General features: G+C 32.1%; 1 protein-coding gene across 2 annotated transcripts in view; it reads left to right on the forward strand.

Annotated features, from left to right (window-relative positions):
- The window catches only part of Madm (MLF1-adaptor molecule), a 97066-nt gene that overhangs the window by 63895 nt on the left and 5964 nt on the right, over positions 1-27207 (forward strand). For both annotated transcript variants that reach the window (XR_015823751.1, XM_088234354.1), the window contains exons 2-7: positions 20062-20286; positions 20838-20968; positions 21249-21343; positions 23050-23133; positions 25259-25433; positions 26546-26664. Coding sequence is in view for 1 of the 2 variants with exons in the window: in XM_088234354.1 (XP_088090480.1) it covers positions 20062-20286; positions 20838-20968; positions 21249-21343; positions 23050-23133; positions 25259-25433; positions 26546-26664 (829 nt within the window). In the remaining variant the exon portion in view is untranslated. The remainder of the gene's footprint in view (positions 1-20061; positions 20287-20837; positions 20969-21248; positions 21344-23049; positions 23134-25258; positions 25434-26545; positions 26665-27207) is intronic.

Here is a 27207-nt window from a genome sequence, read left to right on the forward strand (position 1 = left end):
TATACACACACACATACATACACCCATGCGCATACACATACATACATTCATAAAAACATAGACAATTTATTTATGCGAAACTTCATGGTTGCCATCTATAAATATATTTTTTTTAAATTATTCCTTATTTTAATATTTTATTTTCGACATCCAGTAAGAATCTCCAATCCGTGGCATGCATCAACTTTTCTGACTCCCTACGACCAATGTCATGAAAGAGCGAGGTCAACACCTTCCGCAACTTGACAACACTCCCGTCTTTCCACGATTCTGGCAAAAGGTTATGGACTATTTTGCCTACGTAACAGTGTTGTCTCGATGCCAGAACAGTGTTGACCCCTTTACTTAGTATCAGATCCCTATTAGAGTATCTTGTATTATGGTTGTTGTTGACGTTTGGGTAAATGTCTCTATTTATGTGTGTAACCACTACCGTTCTCAATATATACTGTTGAATAATATTCAGTACTAAAAATTAGAAAATATGTTTTTTTGCTTAGTTTAGTCTATGAACAAATAAAAAGAACATTGAACTTCCTCATTCCGTCGTATAAAAAAAGGCGTAACGCGTAACTTCCATTTATTGCAAAACTTTCATTTACCCATTCCAAATAAATTGGAATAAACGTTATGCCCTTTCTACATAAACAATGTTTCTGATAAGTTACGCTTTTTCTTTTTACGACGCGCGACGGTAGAACTCTGTTTCGAAATACCTAGCTGAAAATTAGCAAACTTTATCTAAATATAAGGCGTTCCTTTAGGGTACAATTACGAGTATATTGACTAGCAGGTAGCCGACCTTTACCTGCTAGAAAATTCGAGCTCCGGTTAGTTGGAATCACGAACACCTGGACATTTCGGCCCTCTGGGCCTCACAATGTATTCCGTGCTGTTCAAACGATCAAAACGTATAAAAGAATCTGTCATTCAATATATTCATTGATACAGCACCGTACAAAATATTCAGATAGGTGGAAATATTGCGGAAACGCAATTTTATCATGCTACACCGCTCCAAAACTAAAAAATGGCGTACATAGAAGAATAAAATGACTAATCCGTAATCGGACATCTCGATTGAAGACCTTAACAACTTTTGAACTTTTCGACTTTGTAGTTTTATATTACTGTCCTCGATATTATTAGCGTCAAATCCTGGAGCAGAAAGTAAGGCGTGATGTAATCAAACGAAAGCAAAAAGGCAATAATTCAAAAAAGTGAACCTTTTTAATACGTGTCAATCATTTATTGTGTACAACAGGGCCTCCGTTGAATTCGATAATTACAATATACAGCGTGTGTGATAAACCCCGTCACATCCAAAATCGCAATGATCAGTATGAGCAAGATTACATATTGGAATATTTTTTTTGTAGATTTTGAAACAATATTGGTTTATTAGATGAAATCGGATATTTATTTATTTGACGGACTTATGCAGTCCATTTTAACACTGGTAAATACAATATCTTATAATGAATATAGGCACTTAAAAAATATAATACAATTAAATAAAATTAAAGCTAGGACAAAAAAAAATACTACCCCAAGACAAGATCCGGTCTATCTTAGTGATTTTTTAAATCTATAAAGACTTGGACCAAAAAAGTCCAGATCTTGTCTCGAGTTTACAATACGACACAATCGGGACATTGGTGCATGCAAGCCATAGTTTGTGCTGTTGATCGAGGAACAGCACATTATTATTTCGCAACCGGCGGATCGGAACATTGAATGCCACTTGTTCTAGTAACGATGGTACATCACCTCATCCATTCAGTAAATTAAACATAAATATGGTGTCAATGTTATTTCTACGTTTTTGTAGACATGAGATTTTTAACATTGACTCCATTTCTCCGTAAGTGCAGTCTCCCCTCCCGAGGCAAATCATCCATGCTACTTTTCTTAGCAAACGATGTTGCACCTATTCGATATGATTTATGTATTTGAAATTATGTCTTTGATTTCATCAAATCAATTTTGAGAATAATAAGCTCATCTCCGTATTTTGTCCACTAGTTTCAGTCATAAACACTAAATTTGGGCTGATTCTCTAAAATGAATGTTGGAAATATATTAAAATGCGGTGGTTTTAAGTAAAGCATTGTGCTTCTGGGTCTTCAGAAGCACGAGTGAAATCTCAAATGCTCTCATAATTTACATGAAATTATAAATGGTGGTATTTTATCTTACGTTGCAGTTTCTAACAAATACAAAAGATTGGCCACTTGATCGATTTAATTTATGACGCTCCTACGACGCTTTAATTAATGAAAGCTCGAAAACACAATAGTTGTTATTCACCAAACACTTGAACACATAAAATTATTGTTTTCTTAGGTCCTATCTCGGACAACCTAATTCGCTAATTGCTAATATTTATGTTATGAGTTCGAGTTGATTATGCAATGTGTATTTTGATTGTCAGAAATCAGAACGTCTTGGTAGAATTATTTTAAAGCGCCTGTGACGTAACTATCGTGATCGTAAAACTTGGTCGGCCCAAGCGCTGGAATATTTGGTACTTGGTACAACCTTGTTAATGGTACGATCTTCGTTATCCTTACTGACGAATCATTTAAATACGTACTGGTCGTTTGACTAAAGCTGGCGCGTTCGCAAAATTTACACAAACGCATTTTAAATCTACAGAATGTTAATAAAAAAATGTTATACTAAATTTTTACCAAATGTGCTGTCTTTTTAAAAAAATTCCGTGTTGGATAGAGGGTTGTGTATGAGAAAAAAAACAATGGGTTAAGAGAATGTAATATATTCATTTATTTTTACACGAGTACATTTTTTATTTAATATTTTGTGTTCATCATTTTTAACGAACTAAATAATGAAAAGGCTAGTTTTCTGCCGCCATTTTCGGTAGAATTTTTTTTTGGGAGCGACAAGTTGGCCACGCGTGATGGTGACCCCCACCATCGCGCGTAGTTATTGTTCCGCTGAGATAGCCTGCCCGTCTATCTCAGTGGGATGTCTCGGGACAATGTTTTGTCCTGCAAATTGCTGTTTACACGTGGACAATGGTCTAGTCCTGTACCGAGTGTGGTATCTCTGACTACGTGCATGGTATGACGTCGTACGGCATAAACACTGTGAAAATACTCAGTGTCTTTCTGAAAATTTGTTTTTTTATAGTAAATTACTCCAGAACTAGAATGCGAAATTTTGAAGATTGTTTTAAGTATATAAATAACGAGATTTATTGTTTATCTATAAGTGCAAATATATAATTTCTCCAATATAATTTGTACTGTGCATTTTAATTACACTGTATTAATTATTATTATAATAAACACAAAATACTTACTAAAAAACATTCTTTTTTAAAAAGAAATTAATATATGTCTTAAGTGATTGTTTTTTTTCGCTCTAATCCAAAAGAGATCTCGATCGGGTTGTGGTCCTGTGGCTAGTGTCTCGGACTCACGGACCAAAGTTCCGTGGTTCGAATCCCACTCTACCCCAACTTATACAATAGTGAGTTATTTACAACTCGTTGAAAATGGCCCTCAAAATTGAATATTTGGGTAAATCATAAGAATGCAAATATTTATTTTACTAAAAAAAAAAAAAACATATATAATAATATTTTATAATATCAAGATCATATATTTTGTACATTAAAAATGTTTTTGTGTAAGTTTTGCGAAAGCGCCAGCACTAGATAATCGACCTCTACATGATTTGATTAATTGAAAAATTATCTTTATAAACCAGCGTTTTTAATCCATAGCTTAATACATTGAATACATATAATTATATTTTGACTATTAAGAATCGCTCTAAAATTCAGACGAACGCAGAAGCATCCTGTGTATATTTTATGACCATATCATTAGCAACTAACAAACAATAGTTGTATGTGTCACGCTCATAAGCGCGTCTTAGCGCGAGAGAGACAGATATTATTTTAATAATGCACATGCCATGCGATGTCATACAATGGGCTTATTCATAGATACTACATACTGTCATTATTATGACTAATTAAAAAAAATAATTTTTGAGACAAAAGAATTTTATTGTATTTAATATACTATATACATTTTAGAGAAAAATAAATATAAATTCTTTTCCTTTTAAAATTTTATCTGCACACGTTGTTTAATTATTTTTTTATGTCTAAATATGTTCTTTATACAAAACTGCTGTGTTATATATATAATATTTATGTAAAATAATACTTTTTAATTTAATTTTTAAGTTTTTCACATTATATTGAAATGTGTATATCATTTTTAATATGTATCTTTTTAAGGTAAAAGGCACTGCGTGCCGTGTTTATTAATAAATACATAAATGCGTTTGAGTAAGTATTGCGAACGCGCCAGCTTTGAAAAATTTACCAGTATCTCTAGTATCTGCGTGTAATAATATTTACACTGGCGTCGTGGGACCGCCGCGAAATAACAGTAGGTATCACGATATCTCGTGTTTACATTTGTGCATTGCGAGGAATGCACGGCGCGTATCGATTGCGAAAGTGTTATTATAGATAAGGACTCTTATCGGGATCCAGGGCTGGTATTCCAAACGAAATTATAGCGCGGTATAGCGCGTTTTTACGTACTAAATACGCATTATAGCGCGCTGTAAACGCGTTCGGAATACCAGCCCAGGCCGGAAGGTCAGATATGCTTTACCTGTGCTTTAAATAAAACTAATGTGTATTATATCAAAATATACTTGATCTAACATCTTGACTTATGTGTCTAGTCAGGGACTAGTCGCTTGTTGGATTTACCCCCTACAGAGTTGTTAAGATTAATGTATTACATCAGAGATGGCGAACATTTCAGTTTCAGGGATCGCCCATAGCAGCTCTTTAACTAACCGACCAATGCTTAATGAAATGCATGAACTTCCGCATAAAATCAAGTTTACTGATAACAAAAAGTATTTCAAAAGATAAAATTATTTTTTTAGTAAATACGTAGTACAATCAATAAAAGAAATATAGAAAATGTACCTTTAATTATGAGATACCTACACATTTATTTATGTGAGATATTTTAGAGATGTGTATTTAGTAAGATGTATGAGTTTTTGTGCATACTATTGCATGTGTGTGCAATAGTAATGAATTGGTTTCTTTTATCAATAGTAACACAATTCCAAATACGTGATTCAAAGAGCCTTAATGCAATCTTTTTTGCATCTTATTTGTATATTCTCTTAAATCATAATGCATGCTTACTGGTGCTTAGAACAGTCAATTTTTCTATGTTTTATTTTTGTATATCTCCTGAAACTGTAAAATAATCTATGGATCAATTATTATAAAAATATAAAAATCAACTAATAAAAATTCCAAACTATGGTGAAATCGTACTTAAAGACATCGAATAAAAAAATTATCCAACCATGTATAATTTTTAGAATTAACGAGACAATGGATACAAAAAGTGTAATGAATCTTGCCAATTGCATTCTGATGAAAGTATAATATATTTATATTATTGTTATCAAAAACACTTTTCACTTTGTGGTATGACATTTTACACTTATTTGTTTATAAATTTATGTTGATTAAAACGTGAGTTTACAGAGATTACCGGTCAAAAAAGGATCTGATGTTGAAGGTGAGATTTCATATGTAATAGGAATCATACAGTATTGTTGCCACCGGTGAGCAGTGGGCATTCAACTTATATTTGTTATTAAAAGTTGAGCCAACTGCTCAAGCTATGCGAGAAAATTTGTAGCCAATCTGTTCTGTAAATCCAAATCTGGCTGAAGAAAATTAGGATAGAAAAAAAAAAAAAAAAAAACACGTAAATGATATGTGAAATATATAAAAAAATAATATACGCTATTAAGTCCTTCTTAAAACAGGTTTCTCTAGTGAGAAAGACTCTTCAATTAATTTTGTATGAAAATATTTCATAAAGCATAATAATAAAAAAAAATGATTAGTCTTAAGCCCCAAATGCCTGAAATCCTGTAACTGAAATGTTCGCCATCTCAGTTAATCTTGATTACTCCCTAAGGGGTAAAATCCTTTTTATGTATAACTGGATGTAAGGCAGTTTATTTCACAACTAAATTAAAACATTAAAATTAATACAAAATGAATCCCATAAACGGATGTTTCGAACATTGAAATATTTTACTACAATTTCCCAATCTTAAGAATTGGGCTTCTCTGTTTCTGGAATTGAATACAGTAATTTAATTATCACCTCAAATAATTAATGTACTGCACTATTTTTATGGCGCTTTCTTTTTTTACCCCAGTCGTTTTCGAAATACATATTTTAAGCTTTCGCGGAACTGTGGAAAGCACATCAAAAAGTATTTTAGGTTTCACGTGTTTTGCATTAAAACCAAGTGTTTTAGACTTCGTTTCACTCAAACGAACATTCTTCGCTTTAAAAACTACAATGATATTCGTCACTTGCGATTTTTTAGTTATTTATTTATTTTATTTTAATAACATAAACGGAAAATCTGCCTTTTACAAAAATGTATAATATTAACATAATTGGCTTAAATTTAAAAATAAAAAAAACATAAATTTCCTTTTACCCAAGATTAAAAAAAAATATACAAGATTTTTATAAAAAAATAACCTAAAAATTATACAACATATTCTCAGTTAAAAGTTGAAACAATTTAAGAATAAATGTAAAAAACAAATAATATAGCAAGAAAATTGTAAATTCTGTTTACAGCTGGGCAAAGTGAACAAAAAATTGTATATATAATGAAATGTATAAATAAATAAATATAATTACCATTCACCATCTTTAAAAAAGTTTAAAAGGTTTGTTCTACAGGAACAATACCCTACACTAAATATATCCGATACGTGGGAATAACTACTGCCGAGTTTATGAAGTCTGTTCAATACGGCATTACAAGTATACACTGTCCGTGAATTGTCTCTATTTAATTTAGTTTTGATGTTACTCATAGGCCATAGGCCCATTTCAGACGAGTGTAAAAATCCTCGAAGCACGATAAAATAACACGAGTTGATTGATAATTGATTTAAAGTAATGTAATATTTTTTATTTATTTAATAGCTGGAATATGCACTAACCAGTACACCGCGAGGCCGACTAATCTCCACTTGATTTCCTTTTGCAGGATTTTTATATTTTTTACTGTTTTATTACTTTTACTGTTATTCCTGCGTAATCTGTAATGTTACTAATACAACTTGGCTTACAACATAATATTTAGTTAGTAGCGGTAGGCAGAGAATAGAACGCCACTCTATCTTTGCATACAGATATCGCTTCCACTACATTCATACATCTTCTCATGCACGCGCGCCGATTATTCCGACTTTTGAGATGTCCATCTTCAAGTATTTGTTGGATTTGGTCATGCCATGTCTTTCTCGGTCTTCTTCTATTTCTGCGTCCATCAACATTTGCATTGTAAATATTCTTAGCCGTTCTTTCGCTGTCCATTCGCTCTACATGTCCAAACCAGCGCAGAGCTCCTTTCTTGATTTTGTCGTGTTTTGATTTATATATAGAAGAGTCCCGACTTAACACGGAATTTTCTAACAAGTCGGGACCTAAAAAATTATAATTGTGCTATGAAAAAATATCGTATTAATTTATAATGAAGTGTTCCGAAGTGAATGCCGATTCAATTAATAATAGACATGTTTATAATTATTAGTTTTGTAAAAGTACAATTTTGCCTTATACGAGTATTTGTTAAAGGACATTGTCCATGTATACAATTTATAGGGTTTAAATCTTAGAGTATATACATCTGTATTTACTCTAAGGTTTAAATATTACAATATAATAGTTAAAAACATTTTTAAAAAAGGAAAATAAGCATTAACAAATATAAGGGACATCGAAACAAGATCTGGACTATTTATTTAGTGCTCGTTTAAATCGTTGTAAACTTAAACCAAAAAAGTCCAGATCTTGTCTTGAGTGTTAACATTTCGACAAAGACGGGTCATTGGAGAATTAAGGCCATAGTTTGTTCTATGCTGATCGATGAACTGTACTTCATTGTTTCTCAACCTACAAGTCGGAATATTGAATTTTACTTGTCCCAGTAATGATGGAACATCATACTATTTAGTATACCGAACATATATATGGAATCAATATTAGTTGTACATTTTTATTGACTAGAAATATTTAACATTGACTCTATATCAGCATAAGAATAATTACCTCTCTCTAGTCCAAGCATCCACGTTACTTTTTGAAGCAAGCGATGTAGAACTGATTCAATATGATTTATGCGATTGACATAGAATGGAGACCAGACCACTGAGGCATATTCTAGAAGAGGGCGAAAAGTTAAGCAATACAGAGTTTTGATTGTACGGACATTAGTAAAATCAGGGGATATTCTGTTAATGAAGCCAAGTAATTTCAGTGATTTATTTACTGTATTATCTATATGCTCATTGTATGTCAGTTTAAAGTCCAAAACAACTTCTAAATCTCGGATGGATTAAACTACATCAATTTTGGAGTTTTCTATTAGGTACTCGAAGGAAATGTTGTTTTGTTCTATGAAATGACATTATTTTGCATTTTTTTAATATTTAGTTCTAATTTATTGACTTTACACCATTGGTTAAACGAGTTAATGTCTGATTGAAGAAGAAAACAGTCTTGTAAAGTTTGAATTATTTTGAGAATTTTGTTGTCGTCCGCGAAGAGCCAAAAGCGAGAGTAAAATAAAATTCATTATTTTAATTTTCATTCTTATCTTATTCTGAAATAAAAATAGTTATTTAACAGAAAAACACTAATCGTTATAAAACATATTTATATAAAAACCAAAAAAACTGACAATCATCATCTATTTGAGCATTACATTAATTTGTGTAACAAATTAATCATTCATTTTATCAATGTTTTTTAATGGTTACAATATTTTGAGTTTGTCCAAATGTTTGTAGACAAATACTGGATTCAACCCTCCTAGGGAGTTATTAAGATTAAGAAAAAACAACAGAGATGGAGAACATCGAAGGAGACGACGAAATAAGGGTATTATTATTTGCTCTACCCTGTTTCTCGTATTGGTGACGGAGAAGACAGAAGACAGCAGACAGCAGACAGCCACGTTACGCGTGCATTTGTACGCATTATATTCGTAGTAATATAGTCTGTGATAGGAATAAAGAATGCGTTTAGGGTCCCCCGAAATACTCGTATTCGTGTTCCCTGTCACGTCCGCACCTTTCCAATATCTTCGCCGTCCCATTTCTCCACATTTTACATAATAATTGCAAGTTCTCGGTATTCGATAATGGGTTTATCATTTCTGATTCGCATTTTTACATTTTTCGTATCCATTTTTTTATATTTTTTTAATAAATATAATTATACATTTTTACAGTTTTCAAATTTCATATTTTTACTAAAACTAAAATCCCACCAAGCCACTTTCTGTAGCTTGTTAGTGGAGATTATATTTAAACTTACTTATATAATATTATCTATTTTTATAAAAACAATGAATAACCGATATAATTAATAGCCGGAAAGATCAGAATATACATGTATATACAAATAATAATACAAATATTTTCTTTTTCTTTTTTGAAATACAAGAACACATACAAAAATTAAATATTTACACATAAGCTACTATACATATATAAACTTTTGATAGAGTAGCCACTCTCTTATTTTTCTCTTGTTACAATGTGAGTTAAATTTAAGTTCTTTCGGCAATAAATTAAAAATGCTAGGTACTAAATATTTGAGAGTTTTATTACCATACTTGTTACATACTTTTGGTACTACCAAACCATCATTATACGTGAAGCGTGTATTATGGTTATGTTTGAGAGAAATTTTGAATGTATTACTATTAAATTGTTCTAAAATGATGCAAAGCCACAGTAATCCTCTAAGAGGCAGAGTTTAAAAAAAAAATTGTTTTGCATTATTAATACTTTCGGTATTTTGTTGGTTTTTATTTTTTTTAAATTTCGTTAACTTTAGTTTTAATAAATTTTTAAAAACTTTCAAAACTAAAATAGTTTTAAAAACTTTTCATTACCTTAAGAGTTTTAATAAATTATCGAAGGTTTTTTGAAAAAATTAAATTATATTCGGTGTAGTTTAGTTCGGAAGACCTACTAAACCAACAGCAAAAATACTATTCCTTTTAAGTTCAACGTGTAACTTGTGCGTGGTATAACAGATAGCGAAAAGACTATTCATTTAAAGTTAAATGTGCATATTGAACTTAAAACAAATGCTCATTTGCAACAAATTCTACTATTTGGTCTCCATTCTACAGGACTCATATTGACCATATCGAGTCTGTCCAACACCGTTTTTTAAGAAAAGTGGCATGGTTACTCGGATTACAAAGGGGTAATTATTCTTATTTTGAAATCGAGCAATCTCTTAATCTGTCTTCATTGGAGAGACGTAGAACTGAGATGGACCTTATATGCATTTTCAAAATACTTAATGCTTTAAGTGATGTCCCATCTCTGTTGCAATCAATTTCTTTTCATGTTCCCAACCGTGTCACCAGAAGTCAAAATCTGCTATTTATAAAATCTTCTAAGAGCAACTTTGGTTTTTATGCCCCAATGTCCAGAATGTGTAGATTAGTCAATTCATCACACGACTTTTAATTTTTTGGGATAGATCTTCCGGCTTTTCGTAGATCTCTTCGCGACTAAACAGTGTGGGATGAAGTTGGATTGGCATGGTTTAGCTGAAAGTTTTTGATCTTTCGTTTTTTTAAAATATATTGTATACTATTATTGTTTTGCCCTTGTTTGTCTTTGCTAAATAGTTTTTTGTTGTTTTTGTTCAGTTTCTTGCATTTATATTTCTTTATGTAACTGTTGTAATTGGCTTAGGCCGTATTTAATAAAATAAATAAATAAAATTGGCTACTGGTTTTGTTGATCATCTCATAAATAGTGCTCATGCACAGTGGCAGGTTTGCATTTAAACCCCTCAAGTAGCATATTAAATTTATTGTCATAGTTTAAGAAGTCGGCCTCGTGGTGTAATGGTCGGCGCATTTGCCTACCATGGAAGAAATCTCGGGTTTGATTCCCGGCATGGTTGACATGAAATATTTATTTAAAAGGGCGCTTTTACACTAGAATAATTTAGTCCCTGGACTGGTACCTGAAGCGTTAAGATTGTAATTGTGATCATCTTACCTTTGTGTTAACGGAAAGGCGGACTGTAATGGAAAAACGAATTTCATTAAGTTTTGTAAGAGGTTAAGAGTATTTAAATAAAGGATAGGTACATGAAATGGACACCTACCTTTGATATGATGTGAATGTTCTTGAATTTCGGGCACTGAATGATGAAATGCACTTTGATATATGTAACTATTTATGATAACTATAGAACGACGCGCGACGATTCAAGAACTTTTATGCAATGTGATGTTATGTCAAAAATGTTGTGTTTTGTTCCAAATAAAAATCTTCCAATTTTGAATTTCTTCTATCTTGATGTCAGGTAGGCACCATAAGGATAGGTCAAGGGAAGGATGCGAAAGAAAGGTAATCGGCCAGGAATAATATCGATAAATGGCTGTTATTGAATAAACACTAGATACGCTGCGATTGGTGTACCAATGTAGTGCCCTATGCACCATTAGGTGCGGAAAGGAAATGGCGAGGATGATGAGTTTAAGACATTCGGAATTGTATTGTTATTTGAATTTTGCGAACTCTCTAAAATCTCCCAACTACTTATACATAATCTTTGTTGTTTATTTTCTGTGAAATTATAATAGAATTTTCAGCAATCTGTTTTGGAGTGTGACGACCATTCACGAGATGAGTTGTAACATTTTCTTGTTTTATTTTTCTAAATAAAGGCATTTGATTTAATGTAAAAAAGTTCCAAATAAACAATGGTCACTAACTGGGCCATGATTTATAATAATACGCTTATGTAAAATCCACATTTAGTACATCAGTAATAAATCTACCGGAGCAGATAGTAGAAGACATGATCTCTGAAATGCTATGCTATCTTATCGAATAATTTCTAATAAAAATAGTGAGATTCTCGCTTTAATACATGCCTACCTAGTTAGGCAGGTAATTAGAAAACTAAATACCCATATTTTGAAGGCACGAGTATTCAACAAATAATTATGATTTAGTAGCCTGTGGGCAGGCCATAACATAAGACACCCAGGCCTGCTTCTTACGATTGCGGAGGGCATGTGCGAAGGCACAGATTACAGATGACGACCCCGTTTAAGCTACATGAACCAGGGCCCCGATTACAATGGGACGTTAGCAGAGTTATCTTTGACTGTCTATAAAGAAATACCGATATTTGTGTACAAGATGAGTATATTTGCATGAACATTGAAAATATCTTCGTCGGTAATCTATAATTGAACATGTTAGAAGAAAAAATTGTATGCATATTCTGCTTTTCATACAGAAAACTTAATTTTACTTTGTAGATAAAATTGAAGATAAATGTTAACTTTCCATCGTAATCGGGGCCCCTGAGTACGTATTCTGAGGGGAAGTTAAAATGTATCTTCAATTTTATCTACAAAGTAAAATTAAGTTTTCCATATGAAAATTAGAATATGTTTACAAAAAAATGAGATGTTAGTTTATACCGACGAAGATAGCCGTTCATAATCGCGGCCCTGATTATCTCCGTAATGCGTTGTATCGGGTACGCCGAGTTGAAGAGACAAGCGGAGGATACCGGCCATGCATGAAGCAAACCAATCGCGCAGATTGTGCCCCGCGAAGAAGCCCGTGGGTATAGTACGAGTACTATGCACCGTGTCCGTACTGTTTGTGTTGGCAGTACACAGTGTGAACACTGTATTTTGTGGTGGCGAGTAGTACAGCGCAGCGCAGCTCCCCCAGCGGACCTCCTTCCTCGCCTCGAGAATGGCGCTAAGACTTTTCAAACGACCGATAAAAAGTCGGGAATATTTGGCCGCATTCCCTCTTTCGTGATGCCAACTTTTACTCGAATATTTACGTTGCTCTAGCTAAACAAATAAACTCGCGAATTAATGTAAATTTACTCACGAGGCTTATAAAACGAAGGTCACGCGTCATGTTAATTAATGTTTTACTCGGAAAAGATAAAAACATGTTATTTGGTGATGGCATTTGTTGTCGGAATACATCTAGTTCAAAGAAGATTACACATTTTGAGGTTTTTTTATATTTGGCTAATTTCCGAGTATTTTTATAACACATAATCACAATTTTATTATTAATTATAAATATGTATATATATATATATATACAGGCTGTTCATTAAACCCTGTCACATCCGAAACCACAATAATCAGTATGAGCAAGAAGACATATTGACACATTAAAATATTTTTTTGGAACGAATAAAATTTAAAAAATAAAATAATAGTTGCTTACTTCTGCAGGGGAGAAACGAGGAGGGAGGCGGGAGCCTGCAGAAGTAAGCAACCATTTGTTTTTTAAAATATTTTATTTAAAAAAAATTTCTTTGATCTAAATATTTTTTTTAATATGCTAATATGTCTTTTTGTCCATACTTATCATCGTGGTTTCGGATGTGACAGAGTTTAAAGAACAACCTGTATATATATAATAAGAACAATTAACCACATATTTATTATATTTTGATATATTTGATATATGTGGTTGATTGTTCTTATTATTCACTACGTGTGCTGAAGTACATTATAATTACATTTAAATCATGCACGCAGACACGATGAATATCGAGATAATTAGTACTAATTATCAGGCGTCTCCGTTTGTCAGTTGTGTTTAAAATATCGCGGTCTATTTTGACTAATTAATTATCAGACTGTTTTGTATTTGTATTACTACGTAATATTTTTGCTGTGTATATCTTGTATATAACGACTTAGATGCTGAAATGTTTAAAAAGTAGTAATGTTGTCATATAAACAGGACAAAGCTACACCCGCGCCACGCAGTGGCCACACTGATAATTTAAGTCACACAACTCGCGAAAATATCCTTACCAGTCTACACTCCAATAAACATTAGCTCTTGAGCTTCGCAGAAACATTGTTTGACCCATTTCTGTATCAGAATTTATCAGATTTGCTCACCCATTAAACTATGATCCTAATCGTAACGGAGAAAGAAAAGATTTTACTAGGTCATTAATAATAGTATTTCAACTGCGCTGACACGAGTTGGGTAGTTATAGAAAGGCGCGTGTGTGGCATTGTATTCTTCTTAAATAAATAAAATTGAAATATGTCTGTTAGGGTGATTAATGTTTTTTTGTAGATTGTTGAAAATTTTCATTGTTCTTAATTAAGATACGCTCGAACTCCTTGCTTTAGTTTTACTATTATTTATTGACAATTTAGCGCAGTCTTTCTCAAAATGGACGATAACGCCTCTTCGGGGCGCTGAAGGCCTTCAGGGGGGGCGTTGAGGCGGTTCTAGGGGGCGATGACTGGTTTATAAAAAAGCTAACGTTTTTCGGATATTTTAGACTAAAATTAATTTCGTTCTTATTCCTACTCTGTTTTTGTTATTTATCACGGGATTTTTAGACAAAAATTGGCTACATGTTATTGAACGCGGCGATTTATGGCTATTTTTAAGTAAATTCAAGCCTGATATTGGCGAATTCGTTAAATTGCGTCAGATTCATCATTCACATCGGATAAGTTTTAAAAATCTGTGTTTCAATCATAATTAACATGAATGCGTTTTAATTAGTCTCGTTAAAAATGCTCCTTTGAAATGAAAGTTTGAATTCAGAAATAGGCTATGGCATGTTTAAAAATAATAATTTCGATAGCTGTTTCTAAGATGCGCAACATATGGTATGTTTTCAAAATTTAGGGGGCTCTAAAAAACTTTTCCTTCTCAAACAAGACAGGCGCCGTGGCGCAGCTGGCCAACTGTGAAACTGGCGTTGCCGGTTCGATTCCCGCCAGTTGTAAGAAAAAAATCCAAGAAAGATTTTTTTCTCACTTGGTCTGGGTGATCACCTCCTTCCATATCCCCTCTATTCCACCTGCTGACAAGCCTCAAAATAGAGGCTTAGCGGGTTATTCCTTGAAAAAAATTATTTAAAAAGTGGGTGGTTTGGCGAACGAAGTTTGGGAGCCTTAGATCTAGCGCCTAGCGCATTCGCTTGAATCCGAATTCGGAATCGTCCAAGAATGGCACTTGCTTACATTTTTTACTTGAATACCAATTTTATAAGTTTGTGAAAAAAAAGCGCTTATTTAACAGAACCGTTGATTCGATGCTCTATAAATAAATGTAAGTTTACTTAAATTGTTTGATTGATTATGGCTCAGAGATCAAGGATTACTATATTTTGAATTGATTTTTTTTTCGTTAATCGTTCGTTCTTTTCGCTTCGCTATTTGCATTTTTAGCCAGTAAAACATATTCGAAATATAACATTTTACGCCTCGAATAATATTTTTCTCTCGTGACCTTGCTCTACTATAATATGCTACTCGGGAGTTGGAAGGAGGTTCATGTCGCTCATCGTCTCGTACGCGACATTGAGTTATTGTTAGATATATTTCCTATTTTTCTTTTATCACATTTCAAACGCGAAATTCTCTGTCCGATTTCAATTCATCATGCGAATGGATTTCGTACATTCGACATGAATACTTCTGTAATATGTATAATTAGTCCATTAAAAGCCGGAATGTGGGTGGGGAAGTGTTCGCATAGTTGGTCATTTATTTAGAAAGCCCATATATCACGAAATTCGTTACTTCTGTAGTGCGACTGACTCCTTCCACCGACATAAATGTAAACTTGCATTAGTTGCAATCGTGTTCTTATTTATCTTTTACGATTGAGGAATACTGGACCAAGTGTCTGAATTACTTCAAATTTGTATTGCGAAACGAAAAAGTATTCTACCATAGAAATAAAAGACGAGTGATATCTAAATCCACAAATTTTGAATAACCGGTGATCGGTTTCATCGCTTTCTACGACATCTACGAGGCTGGTTTATTATAAAATTAAAGATCAGGTTGTGGTCCCGTGGCTAGTCTCTCGGACTCACGGCCCAAAGGTCCGTCGTTCGAATCCCACTCTACCCCAACTTGATTCCATTTTCTAATAGTGAGTTATTTACAACTCGTTGAGAATGGCTCTCAAAATTAATATTTGGGTAAATCATAAGAACGCAAATATTTATTAAAAAAAAAAAATACAAAACAGCGAGGATACAGAATTTAAAATCGGCTTTCATTTCTACAATAAATTACAATGAATCTTTACTAAGAATTTTCACTAAAAAACTTGATTTTAAATAAAAGTATGCATTATTATATTTGTTTATCCTTTTTAATATTTTGAGTAGTTCCAAGCATAGAATTAAGAATAATCCAGAAGGAGCGTAGAATCATATTTGAATACATCGGACTGCGTCCAATAATTCCCCCACTTAGACGCACTTTCGCCGCGCGCATACTTGAAGTCACCGAGTAATATTGCCAGATCGCGAAGAATATAACCATAACACACATGTAAGGCAAAAAAAAAAAAAAAATGTTAATTTTTCTAAAATTTTATTGTGCACGCGGAAACATTGATTGACACAACAGAGTAGATAAGTAAAGGGTCATTTATTAAGAGTAATTGAATTAATGAACTTTGAACTTAAAATATAAAACAACTTTTATTTTACATAAAACGGTTATTTTTATATCATGTTAAATAATATTTTATGTTTTAAAGATAATGTCCTCCACGGCGTTGTTAAATCCGAGGTTCAATTTTAATTATTTCTCTTATTATATGATCAAAGTAGGGTTAATTTTTTTACTACCCTGGCAACACTAACGAAATTTCCATTTTGTTTCTTCGACAGATGGAAAAATAATTCGATTTTTATGTAATGCATTTGTGACAAACACATTCATTTGATGATTACTCATGAAATGTGATTGCATCCTGTTTCTTTAAGATCCTAGCAGTATTTCTACACCTTAAAAGGACACAACACGGCATGGTTAAATTCGAATCAGGAGTTGCGTACTGAGCGACATCTACAAAGAAACTAATCGGTCAAAACGTAAACCTACTCATTTATGAGTAGTTGAGTCGCCTTTTGTTTGATGTGCGTATGCGGTTTCTGGACTATTCTTAATTCTATGGTTCCAAGTTTTAAAAAGATTGATTAAAATAGGAAAATTAATTTCTTGACTCATTTTAATCGATTTACCTAGTAAACTGAATAATATTCCGTAATACATACATATTCACAATCATTTACATCTACATAACAACTTTACATGAATTCGTACAAAAACGCAGATTTTTTTAGCTGCTTTGAATATGCGTAAATAGATTAATGTTAGATCAAATTTTAAACATGCTTTTTTCTTCTATTTTTTTACGCAATTAGGGATTTATCGCGAACCAAAACAAAAAAAAGGCGTTTTTGATGTCGCGTCGCGCGTCTTGATATCACAGGTACTTATATGACATGTGTGTGTATTATGATATATTTTTATTTTTTATTAAAGTAATGTCTTATATTACGACTCAAAAAACGAATTCTATTTAAAAATACAGCTATTTTATTTAATACTCAGTGCTTACCTGTGGTTTCATGCATTTTTTGTGCTTTTTTCATTTGTTTGTTTTCTTTAAAGTTGTTCGTTTCCTGTATAATTGCCGGTCTTGAAACTGAACTTTGATCTCACAATATCGGAGGAAGCAACCGTTAAAATAATCATCGTCACCCTTTATAGCATCTGTAAGGCATTACCCAGAGCGACAAGTTAACAAAATAAGTGCGAACTGATGTATATCACTGGCTTTTTAATACGAACAATATTCCAGTACATTCCTTGTGTTTTTAAACATATTTTAGCCAAATTTAATTAAGTATCCGTTAAGATAATCATCGTCACTCTTTATAGCATCTGTAAGGCATTACCCAGAGCGACAAGTTAACAAAATAAGTGCGAACTGATGTATATCACTGTGGCACGGTCAATATTCCGTAAAAATCGTATTTTAGCCAAATTTAATTTTAGTAGCATCAACATGTTTCTCCAATTTTCTTTCCACTCACGCGGAATGTGCATCTTGTATAGTCTAAGCTCTAAACTCTAAAACTATTCAGTTGGCTCGATTTCCGCTTTTCCAGACTCTTGGATTTTTTTGGCTTTTCCATGAATTCGCATGCGTTCGGTTATTGTCATAGGTTGACCGCCAGTATCGTTAGAAGATACTCTGAAAGACATAGGGAAGGCTACCAGATTGCGGAAGATTCGCCTTAGCGACAACAATAATAACTATAGGTCATAATGCAAATGCGTAAATATTTTTATTCTCTCTTTTTTTTTAAATCCTATTTAAATTTATTACGTTATTCTTCTTCTTGCGGTGCCTTATTAGGTCCCCCCCGACGTTGGTGGTCACTACAGCGAAAGCATCTCGGTCCTGCGCTTCTCCGCAGTCAGGACTATTGCTGATTGGAGGTACTCGCCATAGTGATTCCTGGGTAAAGATAACTAGAGTGGTTTCCCGTTGCCTTCTTTGGTGGATTTTTCCGTCGCAGTTACCTTCCCTCAGCTGGTTAGTTCTTGATTGGAGGCTCCAGAAACTCGCCTTTCATCCTCGTTATCTGCTGTGATGCTGCACACCGTTATGAGTGTGATCTCATTCGCGACGTGGACGTTAACGAGTTGGACTAGTCAGTAGTGTTGCCGGTGGAATGCAACTGGGCGTTCGCAGCATTTTATAGAATCACACCCTCCAGCAAGATGTGACTCACTGCGACCCTACTGACGGTTCGAACTCCAATTTTCTTGACTGTTATGATTATCTTTAGTGTTATTATTATACTCATTCAAAAAATCGTCATCTTAAAGTATCGTTTACAATACAATAGATATGGCAATATTGTCTTGTCCCAGCTCCGTGAATAGCCTCGACCACGCAGGACAGAACGCTAGGACTATACGAAAATTTGGCCGTTGTTGTGTGCAAAATGAATACTCGACGTCGTTTATTACGAGCGAGTTCCCGAAAAATACTATTTATTTTATACCCATGATGTATTGGAATTGTTAAAAAACGGACTAAATAGTAAAAAATATTTTTCCTGCCTCCATTTTCGTTAGAAAAAATATGCGGGAGCGACGCGCCCTCGTCGAGCAAATCGCTATTGAAGGTCCTCGGCGTGCGCGTTTCCACGAGGGCAACGCGGCCGCGCGCGGTGGTGGGGTTAATCATTATTCTACGGAGATAGCCTGCCCGTCTATCTCGGTGACAATGTCTTGGAACAATGTTTTGTCCTACAATGTTTGTCCTTTAACTTTAAATATGAGTATTTAAAAAATAATATTTAGGAAACATGCAGTGGGTTATTTAAGCTGTAGGCTTAAAATATATGTACTGAAATTATATTCATTAAAAATAATAGCATGGACCAGTAAAGTTTCCATATATTAAAATATAGAGTTTAAATATATATAATTAAACGCTTTATTTTAAGATCACTTGAATTTTAATTTTAAGCACTGATAATTTCAGAATGCACGGATCTTTCCGTGTACATGTGTAGTTATAAACTAAACATAAATACGTAGTATTTAAAACTGTCTTAACATTTTGTTATTTCTTTCTGTATATTGAGTCTTCTTTGTATATTCTCACACATAAAAAAATAATAAAAAAAGTATCCTCAGCACAGGTAACCCCAGTGAGGATTCATTATTTTATTTATTAATTATTGTTTATAATGTAAAAATATATTTATAAATATATCGGAATGAATAATCTAGTTTTTTTAAAATATTTTTCATTTCTCTGCATCTTTCTGTGTATCTTACGCCTGTGGATGGAAACTAGGTAGTAGTGTTTCAAAATAAATTCAAGTGTTCTAAAAACAAAGTACTTCAATACATTTAATTGTGTTATTCCACAAAGTTAAGGCCACCGATTCAATAAATGATATATTTATAATTTGATTTTTCGAAGTAGAAAATAATTTTGTTGACCCGGTAACCTTGCTTCTTACTTTTTCTATCATTATTTAGAAAGCAGAATTTTCCTTCAGGGTATTAATTTCTCATTTTTATTTCCAGGTGGACCAGCGAGATGTGCCCGGCATCGATGGCTCCCACCTCGCCATGGACACGGAGGAGGGGGTGGAGGTAGTGTGGAACGAGGTTCAGTTCTCGGAGAGGAAGAACTTCAAGGCGCAGGAGGACAAGATCCAGCAGGTCTTCGACAACCTCACGCAGCTAGAGCACCCTAACATTGTCAAATTCCACCGCTACTGGACGGACACACATAATGACAAACCTCGTGTAAGTCTCTGCACATTTCTCCACTTCTTCTGGTTTCAATTCCCGGGATAAGTTTGCAGCACATAACTCCAATTTCCTGCTCCATTTATCTCCGTCCTTATCGAGTCCTTTTAACTGGCTATATAATGTATAGTTATATTATTTCCTTTAATTTAGTTAAGGTACTCTCTGTAAGGTCGTCCCTGTGGTTTGTTCTACTTAAATTAATCAAAAATACTAGTTTTTACGTATCTCTTTTTTTTACTAACAAGTCAGGAATCCATTTGCATTTGTCTCTTTTTATTGACATTTAGTCAAGGCGGAAGCTATGGTTTTCAGTAAAAATAATGACATTATTTTATCTTTTCTTATAAAGAAAACATAAAAGGGTTTTTGCTACAAATACTGAAAAATGAAATCAATTTCGTCACAAAATAAATATCGCGTAATAATGAAAACATTTTTCTAAATTTCTCTGTTTCATTTGTAGCCTACAAAATTTGTATAAAGGAATCATCATTTGCAAAAAATGTTTTTGTATTAATACTTATAATTTGAAATTTGTGTTTCAGGTTATATTCATCACGGAGTATATGTCATGTGGTTCACTAAAACAATTTCTAAAGAGAACAAAACGCAATGTAAAAAGGTTACCTCTTCCAGCCTGGAAAAGGTGGTGTACACAAATATTATCAGCTTTAAGGTGAGCACATTACTTTGCATTTATTTTCTGCATTATTACTAAGCATAATAATTAAACTTGATTAAATTCCGTTACAGATTACCAACTTTTATTATACTGTAGCAATCTAACTCTAGTGAAAATGCTACTGTTAGCTTTTTAGGTTTTTAAAAAAGATTAGTGTCTAACGTTTTAAGTACTTTAAAATTAAAATTTGCGTTCTTATAATTTACGGGACCACAACCCATTCAAGTAATTTATATAGCGCTTTAAATATTGACTAATATTGTTTTATTTTCAGTTACTTGCATTCCTGTTCAACTCCCATAATCCACGGGAATTTAACATGTGATACAATATTTATTCAGCATAATGGTCTCGTCAAAATTGGATCTGGTAATATATTTTATAATTTATAATTTTCTAGCGTAATAATTCAAATCTGTATTTACGCTTATTGATGTGTTATGTCAATGATTGTTTAACCAACAGCTGATGAAATTGATGAATTATTATTTACAATCAGCACAATATTTTTCTATCGACTGTTACTAAGTGTTCAGTTCTTTATTTTATCAATTCTTTATAATATTTTTTTATAATATAATGAGGAAGTTCAGTGGTTTTTTCATATTTTTTTTATTTGTCAATAGACCATTAAACTAAGCCAAAATTAAAAAAAAAAAAAATTATGTATCTTATTATCAGTGCTATGGTTTTTTAAAAGTTTTGTATTTCTAAAACTATTCCGCGTGTGATGTCTCAAGTTCTCTTCTGCTTCTTTTCGGTCAGTTCTGCCAATCGGTCCGTTGACATACTGTAAACTGGATATCTTTCACAACTTTCTTCTTTCATGCAAATTCAAGAAGCTTTGCAGTACAATTTAATGTTCTAATTTTTACCCTGCGTAAATAACAAAACATTTTTTATATCCAATTTCCTATAGGGTTTAACTTCCTCATTATATTTTGGCATTATTTTATTGCCATCTATCACGAGTTCACGATTCTATGTTTTATACTTCTTCCCTATTTCTTTTAAAAATTTAACTGATCATTACATCAACGAGTCTTTTTAATAAATTAATATTTAGTCAAATGAAAGCTATGCATCAAGAATCACATACAGAATCTTACTATATAATATAGATACTAATTTAATGCTGATTCTCTTTATTCGATTTCTGCAATTAATTGTAAATTATTTTTTATTTAATAACACATTGTTTTTTAAATAATCTCTCTTACTAAATAAGCCTGTATCGATGAAGGAATTTAACTATTTTAAATAACTAGTATCGGAATTTGAGTATTGAAAGCGTCAACTAAGAATGTTTTCTGCTAATTTATCCATATGATGTTAACTCAATTAGGCAGTTCAGTGGTTCTTCTAAATGCTTTTATTTGTCAAAAGACTTCAAACTAAGCAGAAATAAAATAAAAATATTCATCGTATTATCATCGCTCTGATTTTTGTAATTTTAAAATTAATCTGCCCGTGACGTCACAAGTTGTCTTCGGTGAGTTGTGCTGCCGTTTAATAAAAGAACCTGTAGTTGTCAAAATACATAGAATGTCGATAAAAATGGTTACCTGGAATCCAGAGATTTATCACAACACATAACAAAGCTATAATTGATCGGTTATGTTGTTTATTACAACTTGTGATGTTTCAAAGTAGTTCATTTTAATTATTTTTTCATACGTTTTTAAGAAACTTCGCCGTACAATCAAATGGTCAAATTGAATCAAATTAAATGTGTAAGAAAACATTTTTTATAACCAATTTCCTGTAGCAACTTCTTCATTAAGGGGTTTCAAAGTAAAAATGCCACTGTCCTGTTTTTGGGAAGACAAACTAAATCAGTACTGAGTTTTTTTAAGTTCAATGTGCAATTTCTGCACGATATAATAGATGGCGAAAAGACTATTTCTTTTGTTCAATGTGCAATTTGTCGGTCGTCCCGAACACAGTGATCATGGACAGTGAGGTTTTTTTTTTTAACGGGATTATATATTTAAGATATTTTCGTTAGTATAATGTGTAGTAAAGTAAATAAAAATTTGTTAAAGCTTTCTAATGAATCCTTTTAAATATTTTAGTTGCGCCTGATGCCATTCACCATCACGTAAAGACATGTAGAGAAAACATGAAGAACATGCATTTTATTGCTCCGGAATATGGAAGTATGTATTCAATCATTGTATTTGTTGTATTATTTTTTATCGGTTTAAATTCACAGTTTTTAACACTTTATGTATTTACATTTTTATTTATTTATTCTGTATATGTGACTAAATGAAAACATTGTAATAAGTAAATTGTGTTTTTTTTTTGTTTTGACCACTTTTAAATTTGTATTTTCACCAGAGATCGGGTTTTATTGTGACCGACAACATCAGACTGGTTTTACTTATTGGGGCTTACTTATTAACTATTACTTCACACATAGTTACTATTTAGAAATCCCACCAGTTTTTTTTATATAACTGTTATTAGACTTCTATTTTATTAAAACATTAGTGTTCAATATTACATGCTTTACGACACAAAAAAAATATCTTATTAACATTGATCAATTTGGCTTAAATTCGCCTTCAAATGTACAAAGGTTCAAGAGTGGGATTTCCCAGTGTCCTACAAGTCACCAATTAATCATTGCACATAACATATTGACTGTTTGACTTTTTCTTTTAAGGCAGTATAGTAAAATCATTATTTATCTTGTTTCAAAAAAATATTTTACCATTGTATGAATTCTGATAACATAGTTACTACTCAAAGTTAGTCAAATTCTGGAATCAAATCGCCGGGAGTGTAGAACAATGACGCATGTGATTTTCTTTAACTTCACAAGAGAGTGGTTTAATTTTTTTTTAACACTTTGTCACAACTCGATAAGTACAAAAGTATACCATTTTATACTTTCTGGATAAAAAAGCCTTTATGTAACTTTTTAACATAAAATATAAAAGAAAGTCAATGTCGCATTTTTCGCACATTCGTCGTTGTTTTATGATCCCGATTAAATGCCCAACCAATCACAATGGAATGCCTTTATTATAATTAAAATGCAGTTCCACCTTGAAATGATGATATTATTAGAAAATTCCACTAACTAAAAATGTTTTTTTTTTAAATAAATATTTTTATTTATTTCTTTGGTGAACTGTATGTTTTGTTTTTTATATTATTTTTCACGTCTAAACCTGTAATTGGTCTAGTTATTTTATGGTACTTTGTATGTATTGTTTAATTTTATATGAATGTGTTGGTTTCAATAAATAAATAAAATATAATAAACTATTCTTAAACGAGTTTTCTGAGTATTTCAATTTTGGGTCCATTTACAACTAGATAACTGTGCTAGTAAATGTATATCAAGTTGTGTAGAGGGGGCTCAAACCTCAGCCGCCGTCATACACAGCGACACTGCCACAGAAAATGTAATATTTGGAGTATGTTGATTAGAAAAAATTAATAATGCTTAAGGTAAAATACCTTCATGGCATAAGTTTTAACATATTTTGTATATACTAATGGTTTTGAATTGAAAACATCTTAATTAACTCAGAAAAGATTCATTTACATTACGTATGTAATTCAACATGATCCGTTTTAATTGATAAAACTATTAGAATACCAACTGAGTGGATAAATTTGATGTACATTATTTATTAATAACCAACTTCATGCTTTCTGAAATACAGATTTGTAGAATGTTTTTAAGACATTAACATCTTAAACATTCGCTGTTTTTAATCTTACCCATTAAAAAATTAACATAATTTGAAAACAGATATGTGTATGATTTGTTAAGTCTACTTATTCAAATCTAATATGTTTAACCAAAAACTATAAACGTCTAGTGGTGAATTTATTTCAATTTGAAATTAATGTTAATAAAGCAATACATTTGAGAATGTGCTTATGAATCAATTGAATGACTATATCCATAGAAAAATATACTTAATATTTGTATATATTTTGAACTACACTGAAAAATAAATAAAAAAGGCAAAAAATCAAATAATTTTACCTATAAAATAAGAATAACTATTTTTGAATTAAAATTATAAATGAGTTCTATCTCCTAACCGATTTCCCAACCAAAATGTTTTATTTTTCAATTTAAACTTTTTTTTTAATTTGGCAGCAAGTCAATTTTTTAAAAGAACTTATGTTATGTTTGAATAATTGTGGAATCTCATTAAATGCATATTTTTATATATTTATGTTTTTGTATATAATTTTTAAATAAATAATAAATGTAGTAATTATTGTTGTAATGGATCTTTTGATTGATTTTAGCGGCGCAGTTGGTAGCTCCGGCGATGGACATTTTCTCTTTTGGCATGTGCGCGCTAGAAATGGCCGCACTTGAAATCCAAGGAAACGGTGACACAGGCTCTTTGGTCACTGAGGAAAACATCAACAAAACTGTCGAGTCCTTAGAGGATCCTCATCAGAAAGACTTTATTTTTAGGTAATTAATTTTTATAATTATGTCTGATGATGATGAAAACAGATCTGTGTGTGTGGAATAGAACTGGCATTCTGAATGAGTACTTTCAACTTGATGGGGTACTCTCAGGTGAAAAATCCTTAAGAATGATATTGAGGAGAGAAAAGTCTGCATTTGGTATGTTTGCTTACCATGCTTGGGGTCCCGGATTCAATTCCTGGAAGGGTATACGTGAAAAATGTATTTGTTTGATGGTTTTACACTGAATATTATATTGTCCCGAAGTGTAAGGCTGTTAACCTTACTTTTCTGTAACAGATGATCGAGAGTTTGATGATGATGATGAATGAATATAAAATTAATTTCAAATCATTCAGTTTTTTTATGAAACACTTCTTTATAAAATTTGCATCAAAGTAGAATTCATGTGTAGGTTTAATTTTTTAATATGTATATTTCAATATGATTTATTTTACCTATTTAAAAATTATGCATGGATGTGATACAAAAATTGACTCCAATTTCAATAATTAGGATTCTAATGAGGAAATTTAGTGGTTTTTTAAAAAAATGTTTATTTATTAATAGACTATCAAACTAAGCCAAACAATTTTAGTTTTTATTTTTATGTATCAGCGCTATGATTTTTTAAGGTTTTGCAATTTTGAAGTTACCCTGTGACGTTACAAATTCTATTCGGTGAGTTCTGCGGATTGGTTGTTTGGCTATCTATCTATCACAAAACTTTATCATTGGTTGATTCGGAAGAAGTAGTGACGTCGTTCAAAGTAGTTCATTTTTATTATTTTTTTAATACATTTTTGAGGAACTTCGTTGTGCAATTAAATGCTGTAATTTTTACCGGGCATAAGAAAACATTTTTTTATCCAATTTCCTGTAGCACTGAACTTCCTCATTCTTTTTAATACCTTTTACATATAATGCATATTGTGATGTGTTAAAAAACACGAAGTGTTGAAGTTGGTTTTTGATCCAGTACATTATTTAAGTAAATAGTCAATTTACTATGGTTAGGTCAACTGTGACTCATTGTTGGAGAGAAATGTTAAAATGATCGATAGTGAAAAATGTAATAACTGCTATGAAAAACTCAACGATTGTTCAACTTTCAGATGTTTAAGCAAGGATCCACAGAAAAGGCCAACTGCACGGGAGCTATTGTTTCACCCGTTGTTGTTTGAAGTTCACTCATTAAAGCTTTTAGCAGCCCATTGCCTAGTCAACACTTCAGGTAATTATTTTCCATTTTTTTAAATTGTTGTATAAAAAATAAGGAAATCATACAAAACTTTCACGCCGTGGAAGATCAGACTGGCAACATTTGAAACATTCCTCGTTTGGCAGCACTGATTTTAACATCTCTTACGCGATGTGGAGCAACAACTCCATTCGCTTGTCTCATTTCCTATGCATCAATCTTCTCGACCCCACACGGCCTTTTTTACGGTGTTTAAATTGTAAATTTCTTCCGGTTCTTGCATATTCATTTAATAATCTTTTATAAGCGTACGCAGTGAACCTATAATGCCATAGAATGGTCAATATTAATATTTTAATTTTGCTGAAAACCTACTGTTGAAATTCAATATTCATAACAAAAATATTGATAAAAAGAAGAAAAAAACTTTCATAAAAAAGGTTTGAACCATTATTTTAAAAAAAAGATTATTAATGGCATAATTGGCCCTAAAATTTATGAAAAATACCACAAAATATGTCTGATTTGAAATGATTGTATTTCTTTTCAAAAATCAATAATTTAAGTTTTTGCTTA

Source organism: Micrasema longulum, unplaced genomic scaffold (assembly GCF_059751315.1).
Source record: "Micrasema longulum isolate JH-2025_06_02 unplaced genomic scaffold, ASM5975131v1 h1tg001231l, whole genome shotgun sequence".
Classification (NCBI taxonomy): domain Eukaryota; kingdom Metazoa; phylum Arthropoda; class Insecta; order Trichoptera; family Brachycentridae; genus Micrasema; species Micrasema longulum.